This window comes from Muntiacus reevesi, chromosome 18 (assembly GCF_963930625.1).
Source record: "Muntiacus reevesi chromosome 18, mMunRee1.1, whole genome shotgun sequence".
NCBI classification, from domain to species: domain Eukaryota; kingdom Metazoa; phylum Chordata; class Mammalia; order Artiodactyla; family Cervidae; genus Muntiacus; species Muntiacus reevesi.
In genome coordinates this window covers 43,245,750-43,260,728 of record NC_089266.1, presented here as the reverse complement: position 1 = coordinate 43,260,728, position 14,979 = coordinate 43,245,750, and the positions used below count along the sequence as shown (strand labels likewise).

Genomic DNA, 14,979 nt, shown 5'->3' with positions numbered 1-14,979 from the left:
AGGGCCTACAAACGGCCCAGCAGCTGCCCTCTGGCCTTCCCCTTCGCTCCATCAGCCCGAATGCCCCTCTCCATGTCCCTGAACGGGAGGCACACAGGCCTCCCGACTCGGTCTCTTTTCCCCCACCCCACCCGACTTCCAGGCTTCCCTGGCGGCTCAGCTGGTAAAGAATCCGCCTGCAACACGGGAGACCTGGGTTCGATCCTTGGGTTGGGAAGATCCCCTGGAGAATGGAAAGGCTACCCACTCCAGTATTCTGGTCTGGAGAATTCCATGGACTGTACAGTCCATGGCGTCGCAAAGAGTCGGACATGACTGAGTGACTTTCACCTGACTTCCAGATGGGCTTGTCTGAAACACAACAGAGCCGGCTCACCCTTTGCTTCCTCCTTCGGGATAAAATCCACCCTGTCCTCACCTGCCTGGTCAGCCCCTCCCCTCTCTCACTCACCCTCTCCTGACAAGTTATCCTTCAGCCATCCTTCCCTTCCACTCTGGGGGACCCTGTTCAAGACTCAAGTCCAGGGGCTTCCCTGCTGGCTCAGTAGTAAAGAATCCTCCTACCAATGCAGAGGACACAGGTTCAATCCCAGATCCGGGAAGATCCCACACGCCAAGCGACCACTGAGCCCTTGCGTCACAGTTACTGAGGCAACGCTCCAGAGCCTGTGAGCTGCAACTACTAAAGCCCGCACACCTAGAGCCTGTGTCTGCAACAAGCGAAGCCGCCTCGATGGGAAGCCCGCACACCGCAGTGAAGAGCAGCTCCCGCTTGTCACAGCTAGAGAAGACCCAGAATAGCCATAAATAAAGAAAGAAATCTTTGAAAGGAAATAAAAGACTCAGGCCCAGCATCACCTCGGGGAAGCCTTTCCCATCTCCAGGCAGAGCATGTCTACTGTCTTCACGCCCCAGGTACACCTGAAGAGGCCACCAGCCCTGCCCTTCTCGCAGCTGGTAACCGAGATATCTCTCTTAGAGCCTTGGTCCCCCGCAGAAGCTCCCTTCCTCAGGGTAGGAGTCCTAACCTCGCCACCTGTGTGTCCTTCTGCATTATAACTGAGCAGGACCCTATGGGGCCTTCCCAGGACCAATCATCCCCCATGTCCTCACCTGCCTCTTGTCTGTAGAAAACTTTTAGCCTCTGAGGTTTTCCTTGAGTTCCAAAGACCATATCTGCCAGAGAAGTGAGAAAAGGCAGAAACAAAGGAAAACAAGTCAAGCAAGACAATAACAGTTTAGCCGTTAAGCGAAATCAAGGACCTTTAGTTCTTCCTCAAAGGCTTCAGATAACATTCTGAGCCACATCCCTGACCTGTTCTGCAGATACTGAAACCTCCACCAAGCGGAAGAAGATAAATACCTGCTGACCACAAGCACGTAGACCCCAGACCAGGTGGAACCAGAAAATCGATGATGTTGACTGCTGATTACCTCACCACCAACCAATCAGAAGAGTGTTCATGAGCTGATCACGCACTGTGCGTGCAACGCCCTCCCTGACCCCGTCTTTAAAAATCTCCCCCTGAAAGCCAGTGGGGAGTTGAGGCCTTTTGAGCACTAGCTGCCTTGATTCCTTGCTTGGCGCCTTCAACAAACACTGCAATTTCTTTCAACATAGCCTGGGTGTCAGGAGATTTACTGCAAGGGGGCAAGTGGACCCAAGTTCAGTTTGACAACATCAAACTTGACACAGACCAGGTTCTCAAAAAGATCTCTAAAAGAATGGAAACAGCCCATCCAGAAAACCTAGAGTTAGCGGCAGTAACAGTCACATTAACAGGAGAACTAAGTGACATGGGTTTGATCCCTGGGTGGGGAAGATCTTCTGGAGGAGGAAATGGCAGCCTACTCCAGCATTCTCGCCTGGGGAAATCCCAAGGACAGAGGAGCCTGGTGGGCTACAGTCCATGGGGTTGGAAAGAGTCAGACACAACTCAGCAACTGAACAACAGTAACGTTATCCCACTTTACAGATAAGCAGACTGAGGCACAGAGGTTAAGTAACCTCTCAGGGTCATGCAGCTAGAAAGCAGCAGAGCTGGGTCTCAAACCAGGTGCGCCTGATGCCAGGGCTGGGCTCCCAAACACTTCTCTATGGCACGGGGAGAACGCTAAAAGCCAGTCTGTTCTGAACTGAGACGCCAGGAAGAGGTGGAGTGGCTGGAGAGCAAGAGGGGTCACGGGCCTTCCATGGCTGGGAAGGGCGTTTCACAGCCCCCGCTCAGACCTGGGGAACATGGACTGGGTGCTAGCGGGGTGTCCAGATTGATGTCCGGGCCCTGCCCTTGCCACACCCCCGCCCGGGACTGCAGAGGATCTCGGAAGGGCGCCAGGCAGGAAACCGGAGCAGCCAGAGAAATACTGGCCTCCCGGGGCTCTTTAATCACCGTTTGCACAGGAAGTGGTGGTGATGCATAATTCAGGGTGAGGCTGCAGGCAGTCTGCTCTGCTCTGAAACCTCAGCTCCTGCTGGTCCCTGCCGCCTTCCCTAGCATCTTCTGGGTGGCACATTGCCCGCAGTCCCACCTACATGCAGTGCTCGCCCGCCCTGTGGATTACAAACCTACTTATAGACCCTGCCTGGCACTGCTCTGCGTCTGGAACCCAGACCATCCCAGATTTAGAAAGCCTGAGGAGCTCTCGGATTGGAAGATTTGATGTCAAATTTGTGAAACTCAGATCTGATCATTTTCCCATCCCCTGGCACTTGAACCTGGAACTCCCCGTGGCAGGCAGCTAAGGAGGCAGTTTTAGAATCAGACAGACCTGGGTTCATATCCCAGCTCCACCAACAACTGCGGGACCCTGGGCAACTTATTCCACCTCTCCGATCCTCAGGGCTATGGTGGGGATGAAAGGGAATAAGAAGTATGGAGGCCATCAGCACCCACCCTTCCCTCACCCCACTCTGTCCACAGGGTCACCAGTGGCTGCAGGAGCAACTCTGGCCCTTGCACAAAGGAGGCCAAACCCGGAAAAGTACCAGATGTTAAAAAGGGGCCAGAGATGCCTTCCAGAGGCTGAGAGCAGCAGGGGCGCCAACACGGCTCACGGAGCAGGTGGGTGAGAGAGCCCGTGCCAACAGTTGCCGCGCTTGGCCTTTATATATCATCTCCTTTCCTCAAAACAGGCCCAAAAGAGGACTTCTGACTCCCATTTTACAGAGATGGAAACTGAGGTCTGTCCATCATAATAAGCACCTTTTAAATAACCTGGGCTTTCACTTCTTTCAGAAAGACCTAGCCAGACCCAACGGCCTCTGTGGAAAGTGAGAGATCAAATTGTAAAACCAGCTAAGTCCAGTTGGGGTGGGGGGGGGCAGGCGCTGGGCTGCCGCCACCATCCAAACTCAGATCTGAGCCCACTGGGACGCCAGGTGCATCGCGGGTTTCACAGGCCAGCTTGGAACTCCTGACTCCTTGCCCAACCTGCCTCCTGCCTCAGTCTTTCTCATCCATGAAATGGCCACCTCCGAATTCTCCAAATTCTCTCCTCTCACACCCACTTCCAATGGGCTCTATTATTCAATTGCAAGTGCATCTCTGCTGCTTTGCCCTAGCTCCACGCCTCCAGCAAGTCTCATGTGGATGGAGGGACAGCCTCCCCACAGGTCACCCTGCCCAGCCCTGCCCCTTCCCTTCACTCCTCTTGCTGTGCCTCTAACCCCCGGGACCCCTCCTGCCTCTGCCTGGATCAGCTTTCTCCAGATCTCTACAAGGCACAACCCCCACTTCATTCCAGGCTCCATCTAAATGTCCGTCTATGAGAGAAGAGGCTGTCCATGGTCATTCTAAGGGCAAAAATCTTCTTGTCTCAGTACTTTCTGATTCTTCCTAGTACCTGACTCCACCAGACAGTAATTGCCATTCCTTTGCCAGTTTCCTTTCCAGCCCCTCCCCCATGTAAATTCCAGGTCACTCCTGAGTCCTGGTGCCTGGAGGAGTTCTGGCATATAATAGGTATGCAAGATATTAATGAAAAAAAATTTTTTTTAAATCCTGGACACATGTATTGACAACCACCAAATGTGAAAGGTATTTCCATTAAGACTACCCTATAAAAATTTCAGAGCATTCACCCAATCATGTTGAGGACAGCGGTTCATCCAGGCATGACATTCACTGTTTCCAGGCCAATGGGCATTTTGCCTTCCATTCCACTCCAGATCGGGTTCATCCACCTCTAACTATCAACCCCAGCCAGCTGTCAGCCTCCCCTTCTGTGCTCAACCTGGTGGGACTGCTCCGGGCCCTGGGGTGGGGATGACCACTGGGGGCCACTGCAGCAGGAGGCAAAGGAGCACCTGCCCTCAACACTCCCCAGCCCCCAACACACGCATACTCCCACCAGAGCTGGGTAGAACCCCCTCCCAACCCCACACCAATGGACCCATGAACATGGGTGTTCCTGCCTGCACCAAGTTATATGGGGGAGCACCTGAATGTGACCTGAGATACCTCCGTTTACAGGTGCAGCTCAGAGCCAGAAGCTCAGAGCTGGACAAGGATCTGGACTGTTCATAGATCTGGACCTCAATCCCCCAAGAGCCTTTCAGCCTAGAACAGCCTCTCAAAGATGCTAGCAAGTGTTTACAAAAAAATAAGAATAGCAGCAATTCTGACAGCGGGCCTATTCCATGCAGACACTGAACGCTTTAGGTGTACTAACGTGTTCAAGCCCCACGATAATGCTATGGAATGGGGCTTGTTATCACTCCCATTTTATGGATGAGAAAACAAAGACCTAGGGAGGTTAGAAACAAAAGCAAGATATGAGAAGTCAACAGGAGTTCAGGGCACTGGGCCATCCTTTCTCATCCTCATCATAGAGGTCACACTCCTACTTGGTACAGACTTCCAGGGCTGGGGCAGTATTGGGTCCCCTCCCCGCTGCCCCTATCCTTACATTCTGAGAAATGTCAAGTTATATATCTCACATATGACTCATGTTTCCATCAAAATTTCTTCTCTTTTCTACTATGAGTCCCAAGTCAATACATTAGGGGACTATCAGAGGCCAACCTGATATTATGTATAACATCATTATTAAGTAAAGTTTTTACTCAAACTTCTTGTTCCAGGGCCCCATCCAGGACACCACATTATATTCAGTTGTCGTGTCTCCTTAGATTCTGCTTGGCTACGACAGTTTCTCAGACCTCCTTTGGTTTTGATGAACTAGACAGATGTGAGCAGGACTAAGCAGGTGCTATGTAGAATAATGTCTCTCCATTGAGGTTTGTGTGACATTTCCTCATGACTAGACCAGGGTGAGGGGTTTGGGAGGGAGATTGCAGGGGTGAATTTCCTCTCCCATCACACTGTATGAAGGATACATACTACTAATATCTACATGACTTATCACGGCTGATGTTGACCTTGGTGACCCAGCTGAGGCAGCGTGTGTCGGGATTCTCCACTGAAGAGTTGGCCTTTTCCCCTCTTTCCACACTGTGCTCTTTAGAGGGTGTCATTATGCATATGTGACACTTATAAGGGTGGGGGATTATGCTCCACCTCATTGATGGAGAATTATCTACATACAATATTTTAATTTCTGCACAGGAGACTCTCCTAGTATTTGTTTATTCATTTATTAAATCACTTATTGATATCAATATGGCCTCATGGATATCTGTTTTATACTCTGCAACTTAGCATACTTTTGCTAAGCATTTGATTCTGGTGTCCCTGGTATTTCTGGGTGTAGCTGATAAAATATGGATAATCAGCTCTGATAAATTTACTGAACTCCATCTCTAATGAACAATAGTAATCCACTCTACGGCACTGGGGATTTGGGAAATCAAGGTTTCTATGTGATTTTTAAACAAATGAGATAGAAACTGTCAGAAAACATAGCATTTCGAAGGGGAAATGACATTCCTATTTTTGTAGTGCAAAACAGGTGTGCACGTGTGAATTTGGTGTGCAGAGGGCAGGGCTGAAAGCCGTAATTCTGTGGATCTCAGTTCTTAACACCACGTGAGCAGAACCACCCCTACAAGGCTCTGTCCGTGGTCCTGCCTGGGTTTACAACCAGCCTGGGAGATTGAGACATAAAGCACCCACTTCTCCAACCAGTAGGCAGCACAGCATCTGAGTGACAAATGTAGGATTGTATTGGGTAGGCAAAAAGTTCATTCGGGTTCTTCTGTAACATCACGTGGAAAAAGCCAAATGAACTTTTTGGCCTCCTCAATAAATTCTCTCTATTGTCTGTTACAACAGGATGAAATGAACAAGATGAAATTCAACAGGAACAAGGTCCAAGTTACAGGTTTAGATCCAAGAAATTACTGACACAGACAACAGGCCTGATCTCTTCAACAAGTCAGGATTATTCAAATTCAAAAAAAAAAAAAAAAAAGAACTGCATTAAAGTAAGAAAGACCAAGAGGTCAGAACAACTGGATGCAGTGCATGGGTCTGGTGAGGAAAGTGGTTTGAACAAAACAGCACAGATTGGTCTTTTGGGGCCAAATAGGGAAATTTGAATAAGGTATGCATAACAATTAAGATGAGAATTTATTGGAGCAGAAAAGTGCTGATCATTTACTGGGAAAAAATCAGGTTACAAGACAGTATGCACAGCATGACCTCATTTTATGGAGAAAATTTACATATAAGCATAGAAACAGCTCTGGAAGGATGTGAGAGAGGTGTCACAGTGGGGCTACCTGGGGGATGGGGACATGGCACTTTGGTTTTTGCTTGTCCATATTTCTGTTCCCACAGTGCATATAAACTGATTCTGTAATGATAGAAAATTATGTTTTTAAAAGAAAAATCAGGGCTCCGCGTTCCCAATGCAGGAGATACAGGTTCGATCCCTGCTCAGGGAACCAGATCCCACATGCCACAAATAAAGAACTTGCGTACCACAAGCAAAATCAAAGATCCGCATGCCACAACTAAGACCCAGCACAACCAAGACCCTAAATAAACAAATACATTTAAAAGAAAATCACTGATCCTCCTCCAGGATGAAGGGGCATCCTGGCTTGGCACGGGTTGCTTAAAAAGAAGGGATTTCAGTGGCCAGAAACTTAACTTGAGGGCACCACTCAAAAGACAGCCTTGCTCCAAGCCACCTGCTACGTGTGATGCGTTGGGGCTGGAACAGTCCCGGGGGTCTCCTGGTCCAGCCCCTCCATGTTATTACTAGGAAAAGTGTCACACTGTTGATGGTGGCTTCAGGGCTGGAAGCCAGAGGTTTGGCCCCTGCCAGGTCCTATGGAAATGGCCTGGGGCTTCAAGAATAGGGGGTACTTGGCCTGGGGGAGAGGGGGAAGGGGACAGAAGTGCTGCTTTCAAATATTTAAAGACGGCCACATAGAAGCGAGATCCACGAGTCCCCGTGCAGAACCACGATGACGAAGTGACAAGCAGGTGTGGCTCCTGAGTGTTAAGAGGCAGTCGCGCAAAGAAGAGGAGCTGTTCAGCTCCAGGAGAAGGGAGGCTGGTGAGGGGCTCACCCAGAACCCTTGTGGCCTCCTGCCAGAGCCTGCTGGGAAGCTCTTCCCACCACTGAGACCACAGCTCTGGGACTCCAGTTGCAGCCAGGGCCAGCAGCTTCCTCCCCCCACGCTTGGGGTCTGCTCAGCCTACCTCAAAGGATGGGAGGGGTCAGATCAGCCTTTGGGAAGAAGGATCAGGGGGTATGCAGGGAAGCGGCCTGAGCAGATTCTGGCAGAGGGAGAGCCTGGGCTCCAAAGGTGGACAGCAGTGGGCCTCTCCCACACGTGGTACCTGAGTTCTCGGACTTGACACCTGCCTCATCCTCTTCCACCTACTGCTCCCAGGGACTCCAGGCCCCGGCCCCAGCCCAGAGGCCACAAAAAGACGATTATCTATCATCTTTCCCTTTGCCAGGTGACAGGGAGGCATGGATCCAACCCAGCCAGGCCCGGTTCCTCCCATGTTCTGGAATGCTAGGCCCCAGCTGTTCCCGGAACAGAAGGCCAGGGAGTGCCGATGTAGAGCCAGAGGCCTCAGGTGGCCTTGGAAAGTCACTACTCAAGGCTTCATGCCCTGACCATTTCAGAGTGGGCAGCAGCAGGAGTGTGGGATGCTCTCCTGCCAGGAGGGTGCCCCCACCACACACACATGGCCACCTCTGCTCCATGGCATGAGAGGGCACTGGTCTCTGCCCACCCCACTGGCAGCACCCACCCTCGGATTGCAGCCCTGCTAACACTGTTCCTGCTTTCCCCAAAATCCGCGCGCCCCCCGCCCCCTGCCGTTGCAGACACTGCTTAGCTGCTGTCCCCCAGCTTGGCTGTGGCAGGCTTGTCGCAGCCGCCACAGCCAGCTGCCAGCCAGGCCTGCCCCTCGGAGCCCGCAGGGTGCGGGGAGCGGGGGTGGTCACCAGGCGCTAGGCTGAGAAACCAGAAAGGCCGAAGGCAGACCCCTCCCGCTAGATTCCAGGCCGGCTGGGTGCAGTCAAGGAGGCGAGGCGGTAGAGCGCCCCTAGTTGTCCTCTGCTCCCCTCGGCCAGGCCCAGTGGGGCGCTTGCCTCCCCCCTACCCCATCCCGCCCCCACCCCCGGCCCCCGGCCTGGGATTCCTGCACACGGACCTCTGCATCGCGGTCTCCGCAGGGTAGGCAGGGGAGGGGGTCCCGGAGCTAGGATCTGACGGTTCCCCTCGCCCCTTCCACCGAGTAGGCTGCAGAATGGTTAGAGGGACCCTCAGGGCCCGGGGTAAGCAAGGTGGGCAGAGAAGCCCCCACCCCCCGGGGCGTGATGCGTGACACTCGCAGCACCCGCGCGAATGGTGGAAAGCGAGGGTGGAAAGCGAGGGTCCGACAGGGCGGGGAAGCCCCGGGGCTCGAAGTCCTCAGGTCCGGCGGGATCCCTCCGGGCTGCAGCCGCCGCCGCCGCCGGGGACTAGGAGCGGGCAGGTGAAAGGGCGAGGAAGCCTGGGGTGGGGGTGCTGGGTCGCGGACGCCCCCGCCGCGGGGCCCTTACCTCCTCGCCTTGGCCAAAGCGCAGTCCGAGCGCCGCGACGCGCTCCACGCGCAGGAAGCCGTCGGGGTCGCGGCCGCACACCTCGAACACCTCGCGCAGGCGGCGCACCGAGCGCAGCAGAGCCGCGGGTGCGCCCGCCCAGCCCGCGCCGCCCGCCATCCGGGCCGGCCCCGCAGCTAGCCCGAGCCCCGCGCCCGCCCGCCCCGCGCCGCGGCCGCCGCCGCCGCCGCCGCCGCCATCGCCGCGCGCCCTCCGCCCGGCGCTGCGACGCGCAGCCTCCGCCCGGTGGCGGCGGCGGCCGAGCCGTGTCAGCAGCGGCGCCGCAGCCCCGCGGCTCGGGGCGGGCGGGGGAGCGGGAGGCTGCAGACAAAAGGAGCCGCGCGCCTCCGAGGGCGGCCGCCCGCGCGGCCTCGCCACCGCCGCCCCCAGGCTCGGGGTCCCTGGGCGGCTCCGAGCTTGTCCCGTCCCCTAGAGAGCGGGAGGGTGGGTGTGCGACCCGCGCCCGGAAACCCAGGGCGGCCCCAAGGCCCCGCCTCTGCTTGGAGGCGTCTGCGAGGAAGCCCGAGCCGCCCCCGGACCACCCGCGCTGGGGTCCAGCCGCCTCTCCCCCACCTCAGCCCCCCAGCAGACGCCAACCCCTCCCCGCTCACGGCGCCCTTTGTGGGCGCCGGCGGTGCTGAGCGCTCAGTCTGTCCTAGGGGGTTCCTATATTAGCGCCCTGGACTTGTTCCACTCATCGCAGAGGAAGCTGAGACTCAGGTTGAACTACTTAGCCTAGGCCACTCAAGCCTGCGGGGGGCCAGGTCAGGATTCCTAGCCAGTCTGGAGCGGAATGGAGCTAGACCCTCTACTCTTCCGCTCCTCTGTGCTGCCCCTTAAACAACGGTTTCCAGGTTTAGGTCCGCACGGGCCTCCCCTGCAGAACTCAGGGCCAGCTCCGGGCTGGGCAAGGGCCGGGAGAGCGGGAGCGGGGACCCTGGGACAGGAGCGGATAAGGGAAGACAGAGCAGTCAGGAGGAAGGAAGAGCAAGGACTGCCCACCAGGCCTGCCCGGGGGCCGCCCAGCATCTTGGGGAGGTTCCCTCCCTTCCCTTGGGCTCCCATGCTCACCCCTTTATTGCACCCTGGACCCTCAAGCTGAGAACCGGGACAGTCTTGGCCCTGGGGCTGATGGCAGCCTCCAGGGCTGTACCTTAGCCTCCTCCCAGCCCTACTTAGCTCCCAGACCCTGCTCCTCGGGCTCCCAGTCTTGCCCCCGGCTCTGCAGAACCTGGCCTGGCTCTCCTCTCCTCCTTCTTGTTGCTCAGCATGCCGGGCCCTTGTAGCACTAGTTGCACCCAGCCCAAATGCAGGTCTTGGTTGAATCCACCCCAACTTGTTTCCAGCTCAGTTCGGAGGTTTCCTCTTTTAGGAAGCCTTCCCTGATAGCACTCCATTTTGCCTGTTACTCTGATCTCTGGTTCCTTCCTCCAGATGCTGACTTAGTTCTGTAATTCTCTGGTGGGCTGACCATCTCCCCCATGGGCATGCTGGGAAATTCTCCAGGGCAGGATGTATCTTAGTCACTTCTTGTTCCTCATCTCCAGGCAAGGAGAAAGCCCCTGCCTAGAGGAGATGGGGACCTACCCTATCATCTGCAGGAGCCAGGAGCAGTGTAGGAACCTAGTCAGGGAGGCTAGAGTGAGGCCCAGTTCTGGCATGAGCTGTGTGGCTTCTCTTCCTGGACCTCACTTTCCCCCTCTGTGGTCTTCCTGCTCAAATGTGAATATACCCTGCTCGGGGGCTGCCATATGGCTTCTCTGATTCTCCCTCCCAAGAGGTTCAGGACAGAAGGGAAGTGGGCAGGGCTGGGTTACCCCGTTTTGGAAGCTGTAGAAATGCCTCTCAGAGCTCTCCCTGCATCAAATTCCCCAAAAGAGGAGAACAGGGAAGCTGAAAGATCTCAGCTGACAGAGGAGGGGCCTCAGACCTGAGCATGAACAAATCCCAGGTGACCCAAGCTCAAAGCCCACACCAGATTTATGGCTTTTCTCCCAAAAAACAAGGTCACCCAAAATTCAAAAGTCCCTTCTTTGGGGAGTCCTCCCTGACTCCTATTTCTCCTCCCCATAGCCAAAAGCATCTAAGCTCCCTCTGTCTTCCTCTTTCTGGGACACCTCAATCCTATCCTCTCCCCATCCCACTTCCTTTGGCCAACTCTCATACTTCCAGATTCCATGGAAATGGCACCTCTTGCAGGAAGCCTTCCCTGATCACACCCCACCCCTACCTTGGCTCACTTTCCCCTGGGCTGCTATAGCATTCTGTGCAGGGAGGTAGGGATAAGACTGTGAGGGTCAAGTGATCTAATACATGGAAATATCAGAAGAATGGTGCAGGTAGCAGTGCCCTAGTGCCAGGTATTGTGACTTGTCCTGATATCTCTTACTCCTATTATTTATCACAAGAACATCTGGGAAGTAGGTATGAAAGTTGACACAGTGGCCACAAGGTCCATGAAGGCAGGGACTAGGTCATTTCTCTCTTGATTTTCTAGCTCCTGGCTTCTAGCACAATGTCCAATACAGACAATTAAGGTCTGTGAAGGAATAAATTAGGGAAAGAATGGGCACATATGGTGTGGTAAACAGAAACACAGCTTCTCAAAAGATACCCATGTGCTAATCACTGAGACCTGTAAATGACCTTATTGGGAAAGATTCTTGCAGGTGTCATGAAGTTAAAGCTCTGGAGATGTGGAGAGTCTCCTGGGTTAGCTGGATGGGTTCTAAGTGCAATCACAGTATCCTCTTAAGAGGGAGGCAGAAGCAGACTTAACACAAACAGAAGAGAAGGTGATGTGGCCACAGGAGGAAGAGATCGGAGGGATGCAGCCACAAGCCAAGAATGCCAGCCAGCAGCCACTGGAATCTGGAAGAGGTAAGGATGTGAACCTGGAGCCTCTTTGATCTTGGGCTTCTGGCCTCCAGAACTATGCGGGAATGAATTTCTGTTGTTGTAAGTTTCCAAGTTGGTGGTAGTTATAGCAGCCACAGGAAACTAGTATGTATGGTATAAATATCATGGGGAGGTTATTATAGATGGCTAAGAGCCAGGCTTTGGAATCCAGAACAGTGGTGCCAGGCACCAATTTCTGCTGCTCATTTAGCCCTTTGAGTCTAGACGAGTTAACTTCTCTGAGCCTCGGTGTGCGTATCGGTAAAGTGGGGATAGCAGTTCCTACATACAGAGGGCCTCACGTGAGACAATGAATGTAACGTGGCTGGCACAGTGCCTGGCATGTACCTGGCCCGTGTGATTATGATATGTGTTGGCATGGAGAGGTTGGGGACTAATATGAACGGGGAAGCATTTCTGATTTTCATCTCTAGGCCTTGAATTCATCGTTCATGTTATGTGGAAATGGGGCAGGATTCACAGTTTCTTCCTGCTCACAACCTGCGGGTTTTTTTTTTTTTTAAACTATGAATAATTATCGCTCTGGAGGGGAACAACGGGGTGTGAACACATGGGCTTTCTTCACCTGTCTTCTAATACCTGGGTCTAATACCTTCTTCTAATACCTGTCTTCTAATGCCTGGGTCCCCAGAACCAGAAGCAGTAGCCCTGCAGGGGTGGGGTGGTGGTGGTTGCTGCTGAGGATCCTGGCAGGACTTTGGTGAGTCTGGGGTGAGCAGGGCATCTCAAGACCTGTCCGTCCTTCCTTGTCTGGAGGGTGTCCCGGCTGGGGTGTCACTCACTCTGGGTGCCTACCCAGAAGCTACTCTGACACTCAGAAGCGAGTGGGTCCATTGGGTTGCTAACATTCCTTCCAGGATTCTAGGAAGAATGACGAAACGGTACTTATTTTACCCAACTAGTTTCCACATCTGCCTTAGAAACAGATCCTAGAAGTGGCTCATGGTTTAGGAAGTGGCCTCCTGTCTTGGACTCACCTACCAGAAGTCCTTTAATCTCACCTGCTGGGAGTGCCCTCAGATCAGTACCTGCCCAGCCTTCTCCATGGGCCCTTCTGCTGAAAAGAAATGCCAGAGTCCTCAGTTACAGTCTGTATGGAATGGAGGGGAGACTGGGGAGATTAGGTGGGGTATCGGCCATTTGTTACTGAAAGGTAATGGCCCCACCCTGACTGATATACGAGGAGGGATCCTGGTTTCCACAGAAGGCCTGACATTCAGAAAGCAGAAGACTGTCAAGATGGGAGACACTTTTCTCCCAGCCCCTGCTCCTCCAAGGTCACAAAGCCTTTTGGTGGCAGAATTAGGACCATGGCCTAAGAAGCCTCCTAACTCCCATCATGTTTCTTTCTGCACAGAAGCTTTGGGGCAGAAGGTCCTGGAGTAGAATCTCTGGGCTAAAGCTCCAACTACCAATTCTGCCATCTCCACCTAAAAAGCTTAAAAACAAAAGAAAACAAAAACCCTGGCATCTAGTCCTGCTGAATTCACAGCTGGGAGGGAATAGGGGCTGGGGGCTGGGGTGGGGGCTGGACAAGCCAGCGTCATTGAGATTTACCCATGCAAAGGTCTTCCCAGGTAGAGTCCGCCTGCCATTGTAGAGGACACAAGAGACACAGGTTTGACCCTGGGTCAGAAAGATGTCTTAGAGGAGGAAATGGCAACCCACTCCAGTATTCTTGCTGGGATAATCCAATGGACAGAGGAGCCTGGCCGGCTACAATCCATGGGGTTGCAAAGAGTTGGAGTGCAGAAGCCAAGGCCTTCTTCCTGGGACTCCCTCCAGCAAAGATGATGCACTAGGTGTATGGCTTGGTCACCTTGGGGGTGAAGCCCTCCTAGGCTTCTTGGAACAAGCTGAGGTGCAGTGTTTAGAAGGGACTCCGGCAGGGCCCCAGGCTAAGGAAGCAAAGTCACAGAAAGAGAGGGCTCCGGGACTCCGCCTAGCCGCCTCCCCCCAGGACAGACCCAGTTCTCCGGCGCCCCCTGCTGTTCCAGCGAGGTTTTAAAATTTAAGACCACTCCTTAGAAGCAGCATTTCTTTCCTAGACGCCTTCTCTTGACAAATAGGTATTGAGCATCTACTGTATTGTCAAGCTCTGTTCTAGGCTCTGGGGATACATCAGTGAACAAAATGGAAAACTTCTTGGACTTCACAGAGCTCATTTCCTTGTGGGTTCTGGGGAATTCCTAGGAAATACTAGGCCTCTTCTAAGGGCTATCCTGGATGTAAATGGTAGTGAAAAGTTTTTTTTTGGCACATAATGTCTAGACAGGAGTTATTAACTAGTGCCACCTGGATATGAAGACTCCATAAGAGCCAGAGGGGCGAGGCACCAGGGACATAATTGTCACACAGATTCCTGGCCCCCCAGAGGGATGGGGGTGAGATTAATAACGAGCAGCCGACAACCCTCAATGCACAGCCCCCCAGGACAGATGTGAGTTCCTGAGGGAGCAGGGATAATGGCCCAATGAAGTCTTGCTGGAGATGCCTTTTGAGTGGGGGTAGGAAGAGGAGTTAGGCTTCCCTGGGAGGAACGGGTGTCTGCATAGCACCCCCTGCCCCAAGAGTATTGTGAGATTCAGGGGGACAAAACATCCCATTCTCAGGATTTGTGTTGAGGAGAAGCTGAACAAGTCTGAATTATCATGAGAGAAGCCACTGTGGGAATGCATTCACAGAGGCCAATAAAGAAGTCCCTCCCACGAGACAGTGACGGGCCTTCAAGGTGCCCTGGGCTTCCCGGGTAACTCAGTGGTAAAGAATCTGCCTGCCGATGTAGGAGACACATGTTCGATCCCTGGGTGAAGGAAATGACAACCCACTCCAGTCTTCTTGCCCAGAAAATTCCATGGACAGAGGAGCTTGAGGGGCTACAGTCCATGGGGTCACAGAGAATAGACACAACTGATCGCGCACACACACACACACACACACATCTCTAGAAGGGTTGTGAGGCTCTCGCTGTGGGTTGAAAATCTCCTCTGTACCTTCCTGTAAAGACATCAGTAAAGTTTAGAGCAAATGGATGCTTCAGTGGGTAGA

General features: G+C 53.5%; 1 protein-coding gene across 1 annotated transcript in view; it reads right to left on the bottom strand.

Moving 5' to 3' along the window:
* The window catches only part of RAB11FIP4 (RAB11 family interacting protein 4), a 108,688-nt gene extending 99,556 nt beyond the window's left edge, over positions 1-9,132 (bottom strand). The window contains exon 1 of the mRNA XM_065910212.1: positions 8,974-9,132. Coding sequence (XP_065766284.1) covers positions 8,974-9,132 — 159 coding nt within the window. The remainder of the gene's footprint in view (positions 1-8,973) is intronic.
* Positions 9,133-14,979: the final 5,847 nt, after the last annotated feature.